Source organism: Oncorhynchus tshawytscha, linkage group LG02, assembly GCF_018296145.1.
Source record: "Oncorhynchus tshawytscha isolate Ot180627B linkage group LG02, Otsh_v2.0, whole genome shotgun sequence".
In the NCBI taxonomy this organism is placed as follows: Eukaryota; Metazoa; Chordata; class Actinopteri; order Salmoniformes; family Salmonidae; genus Oncorhynchus; species Oncorhynchus tshawytscha.
Genome location: NC_056430.1, coordinates 38,392,846 through 38,414,436, shown reverse-complemented (window position 1 = coordinate 38,414,436; position 21,591 = coordinate 38,392,846). Strand labels below are relative to the sequence as shown.

At 41.8% G+C, this 21,591-nt stretch overlaps 1 protein-coding gene across 5 annotated transcripts in view; it reads left to right on the top strand.

Moving 5' to 3' along the window:
• The window catches only part of LOC112216120 (natural resistance-associated macrophage protein 2), a 42,638-nt gene that overhangs the window by 9,103 nt on the left and 11,944 nt on the right, over nt 1-21,591 (top strand). For 3 of the 5 annotated variants that reach the window (XM_024375848.2, XM_024375873.2, XM_024375883.2), the window contains exons 2-9: nt 601-717; nt 13,382-13,533; nt 14,234-14,353; nt 14,610-14,729; nt 14,898-15,004; nt 18,575-18,645; nt 18,743-18,810; nt 18,973-19,128. In XM_024375848.2, coding sequence (XP_024231616.1) covers nt 687-717; nt 13,382-13,533; nt 14,234-14,353; nt 14,610-14,729; nt 14,898-15,004; nt 18,575-18,645; nt 18,743-18,810; nt 18,973-19,128 — 825 coding nt within the window. In that variant the 5' untranslated portion in view covers nt 601-686. The remainder of the gene's footprint in view (nt 1-600; nt 718-13,381; nt 13,534-14,233; nt 14,354-14,609; nt 14,730-14,897; nt 15,005-18,574; nt 18,646-18,742; nt 18,811-18,972; nt 19,129-21,591) is intronic. The other 2 variants (XM_024375864.2, XM_024375857.2) reach the window with 2 other exon arrangements.

The following is a 21,591-nucleotide window of genomic DNA, read 5'->3' as shown; positions in this document are numbered from 1 at the left end:
GGGCATTTGTAAAGCTGTACTGTGTAAATGAGGTCAGGAGGTTTTGTTGACTTCACATTGAGGGAAGTACTGATTAAGATGTATTCTAACCATGGTGACCATATTGAGGTCAATTCAAGGCTTTTGTTATGTTCTCACTATTAGGCTAATATGAGGGAAGTGGTCATGTGCATTTCTTGCGAGTCATTTTTGCTGTTGCAGAACTAGTTACTAAGCATCAATATCAGTTGTCTCCTGTCATAGCTTATCGATAGGTTTAAGAGTGCTTATTTCCCATTGTTATGAAAAACTTTGGAGGTTACTTTTGTTTAGTTTAGCCTAACTCCTCAAATCCTCAATTTTCTATAGCGCGCCTGCTCTTCTCAGACAAAGGAGTATTAAGCTGAGAAATGGTGGAAGGAAACGGAACTCTAACCGTTCACAAACATGGATCCTTCTGTGATTTAGTGGCTGACTAGAATGAATGATACCTACAATGACCAGAGTTGAATTGGTCAGGATTTTAAGACTAGATAGTTTTTAAAACTCTAAATAAGAGTGTTACTGGTCTCTGCAGTGTTTGAAATTATATTTTTCTTAATATTTTTGTTTTAATTTCAGTTGTCTGTTTCCAGACAGATCTCCAATCCCTGCGTTTACAGAGCTCCCCCTCCCCTCGGGCCCCCCTTTAACCCCACCCCACCCTGATGAAGACAGCGTGGGAAGCAGACCAGGAAGGTAATTTATGATAACAGAAGCACGACACACTCACTCCTACGCCTTACTGTGGTCAGCTCAGCACACATGGTGCACTATAGGCCCTATGCCTGCCTACACAATACATAGAATTGTAGAATTGCTTTACTAAAACTCATTTATTGTTAACATTTCAGTCCAAGACCTTTTTTACAAGACAATGTGAGATTCACACATTGTTCTAGAATATAGAAATGCTTTTGCAAAAAACATGCACTACAACGAGAAGCCTGCACTACAACAAGAAGCTTGGTAGTGGGAGTGATAACTCTCTTCTAAAGTGCACACAATAGATTCACTTACAGTGCCTTCAGAAAGTATTCACACCACTTGACTTTTTCCACATTTTGTTGTTACAGCCTGAATTTAAAAAATATTCTATTTTGATTGGCCTACATACATTACCCCATAATGTCAAAGTGGAAAAGCTAAAATGTCTTCAGTCAAGTATTCAACCCCATTTGTTATGGCAAGCACCTCTTGTGACTAGGGGGCAGTTTTTTCATTTTTGGAAAAATAACGTTCCCAAAGTAAATGGGATATTTTGTCAGGACAAGATGCTAGAATATGCATATAATTTACAGTTTAGGATAGAAAACACTATAAAGTTTCCAAAACTGTAAAAATATTGTCTGTGAGTATAACAGAACTGATATTGCAGGCGAAAGCCTGAGAAAAATCCAATCCGGAAGTGCCTCATGTTTTGAAAGCTCTGCGTTCCAATGCGTCCCTATTGAGCAGTGAATGGGCTATCAACCAGATTACTTTTTCTACGTATTCCCCAAGGTATCTACAGCATTGTGACGTAGTTTTACGCCTTTATGTCGAAGAATACCCGTAAGCGGCTACATTGTGTAAGTGGTCACCTGATGGCTCTGAGTGATTCTCGCATAAAATAAAGAGGTAGCCATTTTTCCAATCGGTCCTACTGAAAAACCAATTGTCCCGGTGGATATATTATGGAATAGATATTTGAAAAACACCTTGAGGATTGATTATAAACAACGTTTGCCATGTTTCTGTCGATTTATTATGGAGCTAATTTGGAATATTTTTTCGGCGTTGTCGTGAACGCAATTTCCGGTCGATTTCTCAGCCAAACGTGAAGAACAGGAGCGGAGCTATTTCGCCTACAAAAATTATATTTTGGGAAAAAAGGAACATTGGCTATCTAACTATCTCATGAGTGAAAACATCCGAAGCTCATCAAAGGTAAACGATTTAATTTGATTGCTTTTCTGATTTTTGTGACCAAGTTACCTGTTGCTAGCTGGACATAATGCTATGCTAGGCTATCGATAAACTACACAAATGCTTGTCTTGCTTTGGCTGTAAAGCATATTTTGAAAATCTGAGATGACAGGGTGATTAACAAAAGGCTAAGCTGTGTCTCAATATATTTCACTTGTGATCTTCATGAATAGGAATATTTTCTAGTAATATTTATGTCCGTTGCGTCATGCTAATGAGTGTCAGTCGATGATTACGCTCCCGGATCCGGGATGGGGTGTCACTAGAGGTTAAGTAAGTTCAGGAGTACACATTTGCTTAACAAGTAACATATTAAGATGCATGGACTCTGTGTTCAATAATAGCGTTTAACATGATTTTTGAATGACTTTGTCATCTCTACCCTACACATACATTTATCTATAAGGTCCCTCAGCTGATCAGTGAATTTCAGACACAGATTCAACCACAAACACCAGGGAAGATTTCCAATGCCTTGCAAAGAAGGGCACCTATTGGTAGATTGGTAAAAAAAAAAGAAGCAGACATTGAATATCCCTTTGAGCATGGTGATGTTATTTATTACACTTTTCATTACACCCAGTCACTACAAAGATACAGGCGTCCTTCCTAACTCAGTTGCCGGAGAGGAAGGAAACAGCTCAGTGATTTCACCGTGAGGTCAATGGTGATTTTTAAAATATGCTGAACAAAAATATAATTGGAACATGTGTTGATCCCATGTTTCATAAGCTGAAATAAAAGATCCCAGAAATGTTCCATATGCACTAAAAACGTATTTATCTCAAATTCTGTGCAAAAATGTGTTTACATCCTTGTTAGTGAGCATTTTCCCTTTTCCAAGATAATCCATCCACCTGACAGGTGTGGCATATCAAGAAGCTGATTAAACAGCATGGTCATTACACAGGTGCACCTTGTGCTGGGGACAATAAAAGGCCACTCTAAAATGCACAGTTTTGTCATACAACACAATGCCGTCGATGTTTTGAGGGAGTGTGCAATTGACATGCTGACTGAAGGAATGTCCACCAGAGTTGTTGCTAGAGAATATAATGTTCATTTCTCTACCATAAGCCACCTCCAAAGTTGTTTTTGAGAATTTGACAGTACGTCCAAACAGCTTCACAGCTGCAGACCACGTGTAACAACACCAGCCCAGGACCTCTACACCCGGCTTCTTCACCTGCGGGATCATCTGAGACCAGCCACCCGGGTAGCTCATGAAACAGGAGTATTTATGTCTGTAATAAAGTCATTTTGAATAGCTGGGCCTGGCTCCCCAGTGGGTGGGCCTATGCCCTCCCAGGCCCACCCATTGCTGCACCCCTGACCAGTTATGTGAAATCCATAGATTAGGGTCTAATTTCACTCTTTCAATTGACTGATTTCCTTATATGAACTCTAACTCAGTAAAATTGTTGCGTTTTATATTTTGTTCATTATACAATTTACAAAAATACACCTTATTTTACAAGTATAAGTACTGTAATTACATGCATGTGTTTTCAAAAGTCAAATGTGGAATTAAGCATAAGGTGTGTTTTGGAAAAAGTACTTTCACCAAGGTCTTTCTAGGTAATATTGGTATTAGGATGTGGAGATGTGTGGTTCAAATGTATTTTAGATGTATATATTGAATGGGATCTAATGGGCAAATGGCATAACATGATATGCCTATAAATTATCTAAATATGTGGTATATGGACCGAAAACTCTCTTGGGATCAATAAAACGGTATAAAGTAAGTGCTAAAACAGGTACACATGTCAAAATGGGGAGATATCCTCATTTAAGTTGTGTGCTTACTCTTTTACGAAACACAAACTCCAGATTGTGGCTTTGAGTAAATTAAATGGGGTTTACATTAGAGGTCGACCGATTAATCGGAATGGCCGATTAATTAGGGCCGATTTCAAGTTTTTAGAACAATCGGAAATTGGTATTTTTGGACACCAATTTTGGCCAATAAAAAAAATATATATATATTTTTTAACACCTTTATTAATCCTTTATTTAACTAGGCAAGTCAGTTAAGAACACATTCATATTTTCAATGACGACCTAGGAACGGTGGGTTAACTGCCTTGTTCAGGGGCAGAATGACAGATTTTTACCTTGTCAGCTCGGGGGATTCGATCTTGCAACCTTACAGTTAACTAGTCCAACGCTCTAACCACCTGATTACATTGCACTCCACGAGGAGACTGCCTGTTACGCGAATGCAGTAAGAAAAAGTTGCTAGCTAGCATTAAACTTATCTTATAAATAATCAATCAATCATAATCACTAGTTATAACTACACATGGTTGATTATATTACTAGTTTATCTAGCGTGTCCTGCGTTGCATATAATCGATGCGGTGCGTATTCGCGAAAATGACTGTCTTGCTCCAATGTGTACCTAACCATAAACATCAATGCCTTTCTTAAAATCAATACACAGAAGTATGTATTTTTAAACCTGCATATTTTGCTAAAAGAAATCCAGGTTAGCAGTTAATATTAATCAGGTGAAATTGTGTCACTTCTCTTGCGTTCATTGCATGCAGAGTCAGTGTATATGCAACAGTTTGGGCCGCCAAATTTGCCAGAATGTTACGTAATTATGACATAACATTGAATGTTGTGCAATGTAACAGGAATATTTAGACTTATGGATGCCACCCGTTAGATAAAATACGGAACTGTTCCGTATTTCACCGAAAGAATAAACATATTGTTTTCGAGATGATGGTTTCTGGATTCGACCATATTAATGACCAAAGGCTCGTATTTCTGTGTTTATTATGTTATAACTAAGTCTGATTTGATAGAGCAGTCTGACTGAGCAATGGTAGGCACCAGCAGGCTCGTAAGCATTCATTCAAACAGCACTTTCGTGCGTGCAAATAGCGTTTCAAACGTCACTCGCTCTGAGACTTGGAGTGGTTGTTCCCCTTGCCTTGCTTTGCTCTGCGATGGGTAACGCTGCTTCGAGGGTGGCTGTTGTCGATGTGTTCCTGGTTCGAGCCCAGGTAGGGGCGAGGAGAGGGACGGAAGCTATACTGTTACACTGGCAATACTAAAGTGCCTATAAGAACATCCAATAGTCAAAGGTATATGAAATACAAATTGTATAGAGAGAAATTGTCCTATAATAACTACAACCTAAAACTTCTTTCCTGGGAATATTGAAGACTCCTGTTAAAAAGAACCACCACCTTTCATATGTTCTCATGTTCTGAGCAAGGAACTTAAACGTTAACCAAATTGAACATGTTTCATTTTATTTGAGGCTAAATGGATTTTATTGATGTATTATATTAAGTTAAAATAAGTGTTCATTCAGTATTGTTGTCATTATTACAAATACATTTTTTTTTTTTTAAATCTGCCGATTTAATCTGTATCGGCTTTTTTTTGGGCCCTCCAATAATCGGTATCGGCATTGAAAAATCATAATCGGTCGACCTCTAGTTTATACACCCATATTTCTTGACAACCCTTACTTAATCAAATGAATTATGTTTTACAAAAAAATAGATACGATAGGTGTAAGCAGTGGTCCTGGTAAATAAAGTTACCAACACATATTGAGTATACATTAGAAATAGCATGACTGAAATTAAGGTTCTCATTGCTGAAACAGACCTAAAAATGATTCGGTAATGAGACGTTTCTGTATTTTTTTATTTATTTAACCTGTATTTAATTAGGCAAGTCAGTTAAGAACAAATTTTTATTTACAATGATGGCCAATCGGGGAACAGTGGGTAAACTGCCTTGTTCAGGGGAAGAACGACAGATTTTTACCTTGTCAACTCGGGGATTCGATCCAGCAACCTTTCAGTTACTGGCCCAACACTCTAACCACTAGGCTACCTGCCACCCCGGTATTGATGGGCCAAATGCTCAATTTGCAAGTAATAGGAGACAGCCATTATGAGTCTGCAAACAATTGTTCTCATCACTAAAGCCCATCCATGCCTCCATGTTGGTAAGTTAATGGTTCTCAATTTCACAATTTTTGTCATTTCGGGTGACGATTTGGCAATAATAAAAATCAGGAGGTTGTGACCAAGCTTCCACGGATTGAAGGGGTTGTAAGACAGTCTTTGCCATTCTGACTCATATTGACATTGGAAGTTCTTGAGACATTCAGTGAGGTAGGCTACAAATAGCCTACGGAACCGAAGTTCAGGTTAGAAAGAGGATTGGACTTAGACACCAGAGAGTCCGTGGGAGTTGAGCAAACAGAAAGAAGCACAATGAACACTCCAACCTGAGTGGAGTACTTGTCCTTGTATCAGACTCAGTACACTTCGGTGCTGTTATAGTGTGAGGACACATCAAGGATTTACTATACTTTCATAATGATGTGCTGTTACTAGGGCTGTTTAGGTGTCTATAATACCGCCACACCGGCGGTCACGAGTCATGACTGCAGTCAAATTCCACTTGACCGTTTAGTCAAGGTAATTCGGATTGTCCAAGCTCTGATGCTGCTGATGGTCATTAGTAGCCTACCAAACAAACACTCAGCACTCTATTGTCCCTCTAATCACTCTGACATGAAAATGAAAATGAACCGCGGGGAGAGTGTCCTGCATTCGCTATTTAAATGCCTACAGTAAATTACTTTTTTTTTCTGCCCCTGTTTTCGAGACCTGGTGCATGATAATCGTCTATTCTAAATCAAAACAAATTTCACATATACTAAATAATATATGTCAAGACAAGATAAATCAAAAAGTCTAATTGGTGGCAATATTAGCTGAAAACTTGTGAATTATATATGATCAATTGTGAGTGATGCCCAGCTTAAGGCAAGAAACAGCCATGCATTTGCAACTTTTTAAAATCATTGTCGCACACCTCATGTAGCCTAGCCCTTAGGCCTATAAGGTTTGTATCACAACTAAAGTGGCCAAATTTATGGTCACTTGAGAATGGTGTTTTCCTGCTAATGGAACAAATGCGCATATAGCCTACTGCCGTGTACGCATTTCTGCGCTAATAATGTGAAGAATTAGTCAAATAGTTTCTCAACATTTTAAGCTAAACGTTCTCATCTGTTGCGTAAACCTCATTGCTTAAAACTGTTTAAAAAAATCCTAGTCGTTGTATTAATTAAACGAGCTTGGAGGGTACTATGGTGTTGAATGCCGAGCTGTAGTCGATGAACAGCATTCTACCTATGTGAGAATGCTGTTCATCGACTACAGCTCGGCATTCAACACCATAGTACCCTCCAAGCTCGTCATCAAGCTCGAGACCCTGGGTCTCGACCCCGCCCTGTGCAACTGGGTACTGGACTTCCTGACGGGCCGCCCCCAGGTGGTGAGGGTAGGCAACAACATCTCCTCCCCGCTGATCCTCAACACTGGGGCCCCACAAGGGTGCGTTCTGAGCCCTCTCCTGTACTCCCTGTTCACCCACGACTGCGTGGCCATGCACGCCTCCAACTCAATCATCAAGTTTGCGGACGACACAACAGTGGTAGGCTTGATTACCAACAACGACGAGACGGCCTACAGGGAGGAGGTGAGGGCCCTCGGAGTGTGGTGTCAGGAAAATAACCTCACACTCAACGTCAACAAAACTAAGGAGATGATTGTGGACTTCAGGAAACAGCAGAGGGAACACCCCCCATCCACATCGATGGAACAGTAGTGGAGAGGGTAGCAAGTTTTAAGTTCCTCGGCATACACATCACAGACAAACTGAATTGGTCCACTCACACAGACAGCATCGTGAGGAAGGCGCAGCAGCGCCTCTTCAACCTCAGGAGGCTGAAGAAATTCGGCTTGTCACCAAAAGCACTCACAAACTTCTACAGATGCACAATCGAGAGCATCCTGGCGGGCTGTATCACCGCCTGGTATGGCAACTGCACCGCCCTCAACCGTAAGGCTCTCCAGAGGGTAGTGAGGTCTGCACAACGCATCACCGGGGCAAACTACCTGCCCTCCAGGACACCTACACCACCCGATGCTACAGGAAGGCCATAAAGATCATCAAGGACATCAACCACCCGAGCCACTGCCTGTTCACCCCGCTGCCATCCAGAAGGCGAGGTCAGTACAGGTGCATCAAAGCTGGGACCGAGAGACTGAAAAACAGCTTCTATCTCAAGGCCATCAGACTGTTAAACAGCCACCACTAACATTGAGTGGCTACTGCCAACACACTGTCAATGACACTGACTCTACTCCAGCCACTTTAATCATGGGAATCGATGGGAAATGATGTAAATATATCACTAGCCACTTTAAACAATGCTACCTTATATAATGTTACTTACCCTACATTGTTCATCTCATATGCATACGTTGATACTGTACTCTATATCATCGACTGCATCCTTATGTAATACATGTATCACTAGCCACTTTAACTATGCCACTTGGTTTACATACTTATCTCATATGTATATACTGTACTCGATATCATCTACTGTATCTAGCCTATGCTGCTCTGTACCATCACTCATTCATATATCCTTATGTACATATTCTTTATCCCCTTACACTGTGTATGACAGTAGTTTTTTTTGGAATTGTTAGTTAGATTACTTGCTCGTTATTACTGCATTGTCGGAACTAGAAGCACAAGCATTTCGCTACACTCGCATTAACATCTGCTAACCATGTGTATGTGACAAATAAAATTTGATTTGATTTAATTTGGGATCCATCGCATCCCACAACTGTCCCAGACTATGTTTGGATATTTATTTCTAGCACCGAATAGAATATGTAAACTTTTATACTATGGGGGATAGTAGATTGACATAGGCTACTGCTTTTGCTGTTTGTTAAACCTACTCATCTTGTTGGCTGACGAGAAGTAAAGGACAGTTCTTCCAATATCTTTAATATGCGTCTCAGATTTGGATAAGGATGCGCACAGTTGGGTCCCTGATGTGTCTGTCTTCACTTGTAGCCTGTGAGAAAGACCCGATCACCAGACAATGAGAGGTGCTTCGGAATGCATCTGGGAGAATGAAATTATAATTATTATATTCAGCCTAAGGTCGCAATGGCCACTGGCTGCAAAAGGCATGGATTTTTTGGGGAGGAATTACAGCCACACAAAGGGGATGCAGCCGGGAAATTTGAGGCATTATCAAGTGCTTGTCAAATTGTGAATGAGAGACTGATGAACTGTGTACAGCCTGCGCAAAAAAAACACAAAGCAAAGCTCATGCCTTTCATGCAACTTTTTTCAAACCATCATTAGTCGCATCATGTAGCCTTAGAATGTGTTAAAAATCAAAACATATAGCCCAACATATGTAGCACAAATAAATGTACATAAATAACTCTAAGCATATAAGACTACCTGTTTCTTTGTTAACCGCTCAATGCAGAATAGCTGCATGTGCGACTTCCCTCTCGAACTTTTGGAGGAAATATATTTATTTTATTCAGCGATGTTTAATTGTATTCAGAATACTATAAAATAATGCCACAGAATTCTAAGAAATCTTGTCTGCTAAATTATCTTCTGTAGCCCACAGCCTTATGGCATAGCCAGATCAGGCCCTAACATAAGGACAACTCAGAGTATGCTATTATGTTCTTCTGAAATAGACAACATTTTCTTCATATCATGTTTCTTTAGACCTGTCTAAAATAAATAATGGATTTATTGTGATGTAGTTTTTCCAAAGGTCTGCATCAGTGGCTTGTATGCTGTGCGTGAAAGCCAGGAGATGCTAAATAGGTTTATGTTAATTAATGCTAAATTAACGTGAGACCGCTTTTCAAATCAAATCCAATTTTATTTGTCAGATGCGTCGTAACAACAGTTGTTGACTAGCAGGGAAATGCGTACTTACGAGCCCGTCTCAACAATGCAGAGAGGAAGAGAAGATAAATAATAGTAAAGTAAGACAAGTAATAATAAATACACAATTAGTAACGATAACTTTGCTATATACAGTGCCTTCGGAAGTATTCAGACCCTTTGCATATAGCAAAGACTCGAAATTGAGTTCAGGTCCATCATGTTTCCATTGATCATCCTTGAGATGTTTCTACAACTTGATTGGAGTATTTTATTTTTATTTAACTTTTTAATTTAACTAGGCAAGTCCGTTAAGAACAAGTTCTTATTTACAATGACGGCCTACCAAAAGGCAAAAGGCCTCCTGCGGGAATGGGGGCTGGGATTAAAAATAAATTAAATAAAAATACAGGACAAAACACACATGACGACAAGAGAGACAACACTACATAAAGAGGGACCTAAAACAACATGCCATGTGTGCTAACACAGCATGGTAGCAACACAACATGGCAGCAGCACAACATGGTAGCAGCACAAACATTGTTGGGAACTGACAACAGCACAAAGTGCAAGACGGTAGAGGAGACAATACATCACGCAAAGCAGACACAACTGTCAGTAAGAGTGTCCATGATTGAGTCAAAACTGTCCAGTTTGAGCATTTGTTGCAGCTCGTTCCAGTCACTAGCTGCAGCGAACTGAAAAGGTGAGCGACCCAGGGATGTGTGTGCTTTGGGGACCTTTAACAGAATGTGACTGGCAGAACAGAACATGTGGAGGATGAGGGCTGCAGTATATACCTCAGATAGGGAGGAGCGAGGCCTAAGGTTTTATAAATAAGCAACAACCAGTGGGTCTTGTGATGGGTATACAGAGATGACCAGTTTATAGAAGAGTATAGAGCGCAGTAATGTGTCCTATAAGGGGCATTGGTGGCAAATCTGATGGCCGAATGATAAAGAACATCTAGCTGCTAGAGAGCACCCTTACCTGCCGATCTATAAATGACGTCTCCATAATCTAGCATGGGTTGGATGGGCATCTGAATCGGGGTGTGTTTGGCAGCTGGGGTGAAAGAGTAGCGATTGCGATAGAGGAAATAAAGTCTAGCTTTAACCTTAGCCTGCAGCTTTGATATGTGCTGAGAGAAGGAAAGTGTACCGTCAAGCTCTAAACTACCTCAAGCTCTAAACCCTCAGAGGTAGTAATCACACCTGTGGAGTACACGTGTGTGGTAAATTGAGTTGATTGGACATGATTTGGAAAGGCACACACCTGTCTATATAAGGTCCCACGGTTGACAGTGCATGTTAGAGCAAAAACCAAGCCATGAAGTTGAAGGAATTGTCCTTAGAGCTCCGAGACAGGATCGTGTCTGGGGAAGGGTATCAACAAATGTATGCAGCTTTGAAGGTCCCCAAGAACACAGTGGCCTCCATCATTCTTAAGTGGAAGACGTTTGGAACCACCAAGACGCTTCCTAGAGTTGGCCACCTGGCCAAACTGAGCAGTCGGGTGAGAAGGGCCTTGGTCAGGGAGGTGACCAAGAACCCGATGGTCACTTTGACAGAGCTCCGGAGTTCCTCTGTGGAGATGGGAAAACATTCCAGAAGTACAACCATCTCTACAGCACTCCACCAATCAGGCCTTTATGGTAGAGTGGCCAGACGGCAGCAACTACTCAGTAAAAGGAGTAAACTAGGAATAAAAGCTATTAACTATTTAGCAGTCTTATGGCTTGTGGGTAGAAGCTGTAAAGGGTCCTGTTGGTTCCAGACCTGGTGCATCGGTACAACTTGCCATGCGGTAGCAGAGAGAACAGTGAGTGGCAGGAGTATTAGACCATTTTTAGGGCCTTCCTCTTACACCGCCTGGTCTAGAGGTCCTGGATGGCAGGCAGCTCGGCCCCAGCGATGTACTGGGCCGTACGCACTACCACCTGTAGCACCTTGCACTCTGATGCCAAGCAGTTGCCATACCAAGCCGTGATGCAGCCAGTCAAGATGCTGTCAGTGGTGCAGCTATAAAACTTTGAGGATCTGACGACCCATGCCAAGTCTTTTAAGCCACCTGAGGGGAAAGAGGCATTGACGTGCCCTGTTCACGACTGTGTTGGTGTGTTTAGACCATGTAGTTCGTTAGTGATGTGGACACCGAGAAACTTGAAGCACTATGGGGGGTGTGCTCAGCCCTCTGTTTCCTGTAGTCCACAATCAGCTCTTTTGTCTTGCTGATTGTTGTCCTGGCATAGAGTATGTGAGTGGAGTTAAGAGGTTGCACCCATCTATTTTTGACTACCTAGACCTGCCATTTGGTTTTGAAGTATTGAAACCAAACCATATGATTTGAATGATGAGTATTTTGTTAAGCAACATGGAAAGGTGACTAAGAGGAGCTCATAATTTCAAATAGGCTACATGTCGTATTAAACAGCATATAAACACTAGGTCAGTAGCCAGACAGGTAGCCTAAAAAAATGAATTATTTAGACTATAATATTAGCCTATTTCAGTTATTTCAAGGCTATAGCCTACAAGAAATTAATTGTGAATCATTTGTTGGTGCGACACTAGGCTGGTGGTAACATTAAGCACTCAGCATTTAAGCAACATTTTGTTGTATTAAATCATTATAGTCTATAAATTGCGCATATAGGCTATGACTTCGAATTAAATGGGCTCCCGAGTAGCGCAGCGGTCTAAGGCACTGCATCTCAGTGCTAGAGGCGTCACTACCGACCCTGGTCTGATTCCAGGCTGTATCACAACCGGCCGTGATTGGGAGTCCCATAGGGTAGCGATCCGATTTTTCATTTATAAATGGTTTGCTACAATGACTCACTTAGCTAGCTACCAACCTCGTTCCTTTCTGTTAGCATATGCATGTAGTACACTATCAAGCTTTCGGGATATGTGTCTTTTCAGATTCCACAATGATTCTTTAGATTCTTTAGTTGTGGACACTATATTTATTCATATCACGTGTCGTGAACAGTCATTTGATCAGTCTGTTAATATTTTAACTTTTAAGGAAATGCATATATAGCATTGAAGTACTATTCTTTGTTTACTTTCTAGATGTATAATTAGGCCAAGATATAGCCTATTTATGTAGACAAAAATGTCTTAAGAGAAAAAGGTGTCCTTAGTAGCCTTGCGTTAACCTATTGTTGACATTACATCTACTTTTACTTTTTAACCTGAAGTGTTTAAAATTGTGTCAAAACAGGTTTGTGGGTCCTTCCTGTGGACACACTCTTTACACATGACTTTGATGTACCGGGCTATATGTGGCACTTTCTTGTTGAAAATGGCAAATGCTGCCTTCTAGGCATTTATGACGTTAATGACAGAAGTGATTGTGGAGAATGAAAGTAGAGCTTTCAATCTGTTGACTGTGGCAAGGTTGCCAATGAAGGTCTGCTTTCATCTGGTGCTGTATAGAACAGATGGCTTGTCATGGGAATAGTGGGGGTAGAATAGAATCTCTTCATATTGTTTAAGGTCATATGCTCACAATTGTTGTTTTCATGTCAACAGAATGAAGTATAGGCAACATGATGCTTTTGTTGAAATTGTTGAGGGAACTTTTTGCCTCTTCCCCCCTCTCCTTTCTTCAGAGGAGCCTCCACAGGAGAATGGGGTTATCCAGACCACCCAGGACCAGCACAGCTCCATCTCTCCGCCATCAACAGTGTCTGGGGCCCCGGACGACGAGCCCTTCTCTACATATTTTGAGGAGAAGGTGCCAATCCCAGAGGATGTCACCCAGGTACTGAGGCCATTACATGGCTTATGACCTCACAGGGATTATTTACACAGAGCCTATGACCCCGAGGTTCTATGACATCACAAGGAATACTATGGTTCTTTCAAGACAATTCAGAACCTCAGAGTTAAAAGTGTGCATCTATTGTTTTGCGTAGAGCTTTCTGTTGGTTGATTCTGATACTTTCCAAGTAGGAAACTCGAACATTTGACTTGGAAATATAAAGGTGAGCTCTATTTCCAAGTCGAAAGTTTGAGATGTTTTGAATGCGGCATTAACTCAGAACCTATGGCATCAAAGGGCTTTCATGACCGCATATGGACTCTGACCTCAAAGTTATTGAGTCATCGAGCCTATGGAATCACAAGAGTTATTATAACCTCACCAGGTATGACATCACAATGATTATTGAGTAATAGAGCCTATGACATCACAGGGATTATTATTTGTCTGACATCACAGGGATTATTGTTACCTCTGTCTGACATCATAGAGATTATTATTACCTCAGTCTGTGACATCACAGGGCCTCAGAGCCTATTACATTAAGTTTATGACCTGTATAAAGTGATATACACAAAGTTGCTTTGACTATAGAATAGTTTAGAAATTATGAATCATCCTAACTTCAATGACAGATAATACTTCATGCTAAGATTTATTTTCAGGCGTTAACTGTGCTATTTGTGATTCTCTCGTTCAGATGTTCAGTTTCCGTAAACTCTGGGCCTTTACGGGACCTGGTTTCTTGATGAGCATCGCCTATCTGGACCCAGGGAACATCGAGTCTGATCTACAGTCTGGAGCTAAAGCTGGCTTTAAGGTGAACACAGACACAACATCAGCCACGGGTGACCTTCACTCTCTAGCGGCAGGGGTACTATGCTCAAAAACTATGGCAAAAAATGATTTAATCTGCAAAGTTCTATCTCTGTTTGACAGTGAAGTTGTACTTTATTCCATTCATTTATATAATCAGCATACCCTGTTCCCTCTGGTCTTTTTGCTCTTAGTTATCTCTTTCATTGACTCATTTAATCCCATGCTTCATTACCACTGTACCGTTCTCCCTCTTTCAGCTCCTGTGGGTATTGTTAGGGGCCACCATCATCGGCCTCCTCTTGCAGAGGTTGGCTGCACGCCTGGGGGTTGTCACAGGGATGCACCTAGCAGAGGTCTGCAATCGCCAGTACCCTACTGTGAGTATCCCTCCCTTGCCTTACACACACACACTCCAGTTCTTCATACACACTCTGGGATAACACCATATAAAAGGGTTTGGTTTTGTTTAATGTAATTTAATGTGGTTGCTGTGTGTGTTATATCCAGTCTTGTTATTCACACCTCCATTCCCTCCTCACTCCCAGGTTCCTCGTATTATCCTGTGGCTGATGGTGGAGCTGGCCATCATTGGCTCAGACATGCAGGAGGTCATTGGCTGTGCCATTGCCTTCAACCTCCTCTCTGTTGGCAGGTAGCTACAGTACCACCAGCCAGTGCCCAACTAGACTACAATTTACTACACTAAGAATCAAATTTTATTTGTCACAAGCTTCGTAAATACGTGTGGACGAACAGTGAAATGCTAACTTACGGGACCTTCCCAACAATGTAGAGACAAACATATAAATAGTAGAAGAAATAGAAAAATAATAACACAAGGAGTTTGCTATATACACAAGGTACCAGTACTGGGTCGATATGCAGGGGTACGAGGTAATTGAGGTAGATATGTATAGGTAGGGATAAAGTGACTAGTCAACGGGATAGATAATAAACAGTAACGGCAGCGTATGTGATGAGTCAAAAGAGATTAGTGCAAAAAGGGTCAATGCCTATATTTTGGGTAGCTATTAGTTAGCATTTGAACTATTTAGCAGTCTTCTAGCTTGGGGGGTAGAAGCTGTTCAGGGTCCTGTTCCAGACCTGGTGCATCGGTACAACTTGCCATGCGGTAGCAGAGAGAACAGTCTGACTTGGGTGGTAGGAGTATTAGACCATTTTTAGGGCCTTCCTCTGACACCGCTTGGTCTAGAGGTCCTGGATGGCAGGGAGCTCGGCCCCAGTGATATACTGGGCCATACGCACTACCCTCTGTAGCGTCTTGCGGTCAGATGCCAAACAGTTGCCATACTGAGCGGTGATGCAGCCAGTCAAGATACTCTCAATGGTGCAGCTGTAGAACCTTTTGAGGATTTCAGGGCCCATGCCAAATCCTTTCAGCCTCCTGAGGGGGAAGAAGTGTTGTTATGCCCTCTTCACTATCGTGTTGATGTTTGTGGGCCATGATAGTTCCTTAGTGGTGTGGACACCAACAAACTTGAAGCTCTCGACCTGCTCACAACAGCCCAGTGGATGGGGGCGTGCTCGGCCCTCCGTTTCCTGTAGTCCACAATCAGCGCCTCTGTCTTGCTGACGTTGAGGGAGAGGTTTTTGTCCTGGCACCACACTGCCAGGTCTCTGACGACCTCCCTGAGGCTGTCTCGTTGTCGGTGATCAGGCCTACCACCGTTGTCATCGGCAAACTTAATGATTGTGTTTGAGTTGTGCGCCATGCAGTCATCGGTGAACAGGGAGTACAGGAGGGGACTAAGCACTCACCCCTAAGGGGCCCCTGTGTTGAGGGTCAGCGTGGCAGATATGTTGTTGCCTACCCTCACCACCTGGGGGCGGCCCATCAAGAAGTCCAGGATCCAGTTGCAGAGGGAGGTGTTTAATCCCAGGGTCCTTAGCTTAGTGATGAGCTTGAAGGGCACAATGGTGTTGAATACTGAGTTGTAGTCAATGAACAGCATTCTCACATAGGTATTCCTTTTATCCAGGTGTGAAAGGGCAGTGTGGAGTGCAATAGAGATTGTGTTATCTGTTGGAGTGGTATGCGAATTGGAGTGGGTCCAGGGTGTCTGGGATGATGTTGATGTGAGTTATGACCAGCCTTTCAAATCATTTCATGGCTACAGATGTGAGTGCTACGGGGCAATAGCCATTTAGACAGGCTACCTTGGTATTCTTGGGCACAGGGACTATGGTGGTCTGCTTGAAACATGTAGGTCTTACAGACTGGGTCAGGGAGATGTTGAAAATGTCAGTGAAGACACCAGCTGGTCAGTGCATGCTCTGAGTACGCGTCCTGGTGATGCGTCTGGCCCTGTGGCCTTGAGAATGTTAACCTGTTTAAAGGTCTTATTCACATCGGCTACAGAGAGCGTGATCACACAGTCGTCCGTAACAGATGGTGCATGTATAGTTGAGTGTTGCTAGCTTCGAAGTGCGCATAGTTGGTATTTAACTTGTCTGGTAGGCTCGCGTCACTGGACAGCTCGCGTCTGGGTTTCCCTTTGTCAGTGCATTCGGAAAGTATTCAGACCCCTTGACTTTTTCCACAATTTGTTATGTTACAGCCTTATTCTGAAATGGATTAATAAAATCATCAATCTACACACAATACCCCATAATGACAAAGCCAAAACAGGTTTTTAGATATTTTTGCACATTTATAAGAAACAGAAATACCTCAAAATTGAGCTCGGGTGCATCCTGTTTCCATTGATCATCCTTGAAATGTTTATACAATTTGATTGCAGTCCACCTGTGGTAAATTAAATTGATTGAACATGATTTGGAAAGGCAGACATCTGTCTATATAAGACAGGATTGTGTCGAGGCACAGATCTGGGGAAGGGTACCAACAAATGTCTGCAGCATTGAAGGTACCCAAGAACACAGTGGCCAACATCATTCTTACATGGAAGAAGTTTGGAACCAACAAGACTCTTCCTAGAGCTGGCCGCCCGGCCAAACTGAGCAATAATGGGGTGGTCAGGGAGGTGACCAAGAACCCGCTGGTCACTCTGACAAAGCTCCAGAGTTCCTCTGTGGAGATGGGTGAACCTTCCAGAAGGACGACCATCTCTGCAGCACCACCAGTCAGACCTTTATGGTAGTGGTCAGACGGAATTCACTCCTCAGTATAAGGCACATGACACCCCGCATGGAGTTTGCCAAAAGAGACCTAAAGGACTCTGACCATGATTAACAATATTGATGAAACCAATAATGAACTCTTTAGCCTGAATACCAAGCATCACGTTTGGAGGACTAGTCAGGATCGAGGGAAAGGTGAACGGAGTAAAGTACAGAGAGATCTTTGATAAAAAACCTTCTCCAGAGCGCTCAGCACCTCCAACTGGGGTGAAGGTTCACCTTCCAACAGGTCAACAACCCTAAGCACACAGCCAAGACAATGCAGGAGTTGCTTCAGAAGAAGTCTCTGAATGTTCTTGAGTGGCCCAGCCAGAGCCCGGACTTGAACCCGATCGAACATCTCTGGAGAGACCTGAAAATAGCTGTGCAGCTATGCTCACCATCAAACCTGACAGCGCTTGAGAGGATCTGCAGAGACGAATGGGAGAAACTCCCCAAATGTTCCAGGCTTGTAGCGTCATACCCAAGAAGACTCGAGGCTGTAATCGCTGCCAAAGGTTCTTCAAAAAAGTACTGAGTAAAGGGTCTGAATACTTAAGTAAATGTTATATTTCAGTTTTAGATTTTTAATGCATTTGTAAAAAAAAATCTAAAAAACAGTTTTTGCTTTGTCATTATGGGGTATTGTGTGTAGATTGATGGGGGGGGGACGATTTAACCCATTTTAGAATAAGGCTATAACATTTTTTTATTTATTATTTTTTTATTTTAACCTTTATTTAACTAGGCAAGTCAGTTAAGAACAAATTCTTATTTACAATGACAGCCTAGGAACAGTGGGTTAACTGCCTGTTCAGGGGCAGAACGACAGATTTGTACCCTGCCGCCCCATAACAAAAAAACATGGAAAAAGTCAAAGGGTCTGAATGCACTGTATAATGAATGCACTGTATAACCTTTGTTCAAAAGTAGTGCACAATATAGGGAATAGGGTGCCTCTGGTCAAAAGTGGAGATGCAGACATGCAGTGACTTTTGGGATGTAGACATAGGCATAAAATGGCCGCTCTAGAGGTCAATTTATTGGGCTCAAACTAACATTGTTGTTTGCCATCTACCAGGATTCCACTTTGGGGAGGTGTCCTCATCACCATCATTGACACCTTTGTGTTCCTCTTTCTAGATAAATATGGTGAGTGTTTCTTTGACGCACACCAAGATGTGTATGTGATTTAATGGTCCTTGGGTACTGGTGTGTTTCAATGTGATTTTCAACTTTTGTTTTTTAGGCCTGAGAAAACTTGAAGCCTTCTTTGGGTTTCTCATCACAATCATGGCTGTAAGCTTTGGGTATGAGGTAAGAACAAGTTTTTCTCTGTATTGATCATTAACACTTTCCAACTTCTCCTGTAGACCTGGCAGCAGGTTTGATAATATATACCGTAGCTTTGATAGAATTGGGTAGGTTTTTGTTTCTGCGTATGTGTATCTGACTGTCTTTTCTTGTATGTGCCTGTAGTATGTGATGGTGCGTCCGGACCAGGGGGAGCTGCTGAAGGGGATGTTTCTGCCGTACTGTGAGGGCTGTGGTCCTGCCCAGATGGAGCAGGCTGTGGGCATCGTAGGAGCCGTCATCATGCCCCACAACATCTACCTGCACTCAGCTCTCGTCAAGGTAGGTCTCTTGCATTATGACATGGTGCAGGGTAGTCAAAGACCTGCTTTGACATAGTATGAACCCTCAGATCCTCCGTTATACAGCTGAACCATTGAGAGCATCTTGACTGGCTGCATCACCGCTTGGTATGGCAACTGTGGCATCCGACCGCAAGGCGCAACAGAGGGTGCGTACGGCCCATAGTGTAAGACTTTCACTGACAACGTACTGGGGAGCAAAATGCCTTTACTGTGACATTACATTTTAGTCAAATAAGTAATTAGGACATAGTACAAGGAATCAGACCTTCACTATGACTTAAGACCAAACAAGGGCCAACCGAAATTTGACTTCCGCTTTTAACCCAATGCCTCCGAAAGAGAGACATACATAGGCTTACATAAGGGTCTTTCTATAAATAATGGGGCCAATGTGTGACATTGGGATCAACATTTGAAATGCTTTGAAACGTAAATAAAAAAGATTTTCATGCAGTTCCACATATGTACTTAGAGGAATGAATATATGCAAATTGGCCCAGAACTCCAGCTATACAACAACATAGGCCTAGGACTATACATCCTTTAAGCAAGGTTCATACAGACATTGATAAGTCAAATTCAAGGACTTTCATGGACCTTTTAAAATACTTAATTGTAATGTTCAAGGACCTCAATGTTATATAGGGCCTAATACAGAACCCCCCCCCCAAAAAAAAAAAACATGCTAAAAGTGTCAGAAAAAGTAGGCCATTATCACTTTAAGAATAATGCATTTTGTAGGCCTTGCCAATGCATTGATATTCAAATGGTAGAGTTTTGTAAAGTTTTGGTCCCATGTTTCATGAACTGAAATAAATGATCCCAGAAATGTTCCATATGCACATTATGCATATGCATTTCTACTTTGCCAAAAGTAATCCATCCACCTTACAGGTGTGGCATATCAAGAATCTGATTTAAACAGCATGATCATTGCACAGGTGCACCTTGTGCTGGGGACAATCAAAGGCCATTCTAAAATGTGCAGATGTCTCAGGTTTTGAGGGAGCTTGTAATTGGCATGCTGACTGCAGGAATGTCCACCAGAGCTGTTGCCAGATCATTTAATGTTAATTTCTCTACCATAAGCCGCCTCCAACGTCATTTTGGGAGAATTTGTCGGTACGTCCAACAGGCCTCACACCCGCAGACCACATGTATGGCATCGTTTGGACGAGCGGTTTACTGATGTCAACACTGTGAACTGAGTGCCCCAAGGTGGTGGTGGGTTTATGGTATGGGCAGGCATAAGCTACGGACAACAAACATAATTGCATTTTATTGATGGCAATTTGAATGCACAGATATAACGTGACAATATCCTGAGGCTATTTGTGGGGACCTTTTTTTTTAAGGTATCCGTGACCAACCGATGCTTATTTCTATTCCCAGTCATGTGACATCCATAGATTAGGTTCTAATGGATTTATTTCCTTGTATGAAATGTAACTCAATAAAAACCTTTTGAAATTGTTGCAATTTATTTTTATTTCACCTTTTATTTAACCAGGTAGGCAAGTTGAGAACAAGTCCTCACTTGCTAATTGGCCAAGATAAAGCAAAGCAGTTCAACACATACAACAACACAGAGTTACACATGGAGTAAAACAAACATACAGTCAATAATACAGTAGAAAAATTTGTCAATATACAATGTGAGCAAGTGAGGTGAGAAGGGAGGTAAAGGCAACAAAAAAAGGCCATGGTGGCGAAGTAAATACAATATAGCAAGTAAAACACTGGAATGGTAGATTTGCAGTGGAAGAATGTTTACATATTTGTTCAGTATAATTTGTCATTATATCCAGAATAAATCATAGGAACAGGGTTTGGTTTTGCGCAATATTCCATCCCAGTGGATCCCAAACTGTGCGCAGGGTTAAAGGAACTCTGTCTGTGGAAATCAACATCTAAGAGGTTAAAGGAACTCAGTCCGGCTTTAAACTTACTCTTGAAAGTTGTAGTAGTAGAATGCACAAGGTATAATTTTGAAATTGGAATCAGTTCCTCTTATCATGTCAGTCATTGCAGACCTTGGAGAGCTATTTATAACTTGTCAGAAATGTTCAGATTAACTGGCCCATGTCAGCTAATGTTTTTTTAGACCATAGATATTGGTGCAATTTTTTTGTAACTTTTAGTGACACATTAGACATGGCAACATGTATTGAATTGCAAGAAAACTTTATTTAAAATTGCAGATTTTTTTTTGCACCCCATGACAAAATGTGTAGAATTGCATGAAATGAGCTTTAACCTGAAAAATTCTCTCCACCAACAAGTGGGTTGTGAAGAGTTTGTGTTATGAACAGTGCATTTACCCATATAAATAGGCATGACTCGTGCTCAGCGGGGGTGCAGGATGTTGCCCAATGCTGGAAGGGGGGCCCCAAGTGATAAAGTTTGGGAACCCCAGGTCTATCCTACTGTTAGGTTCTAA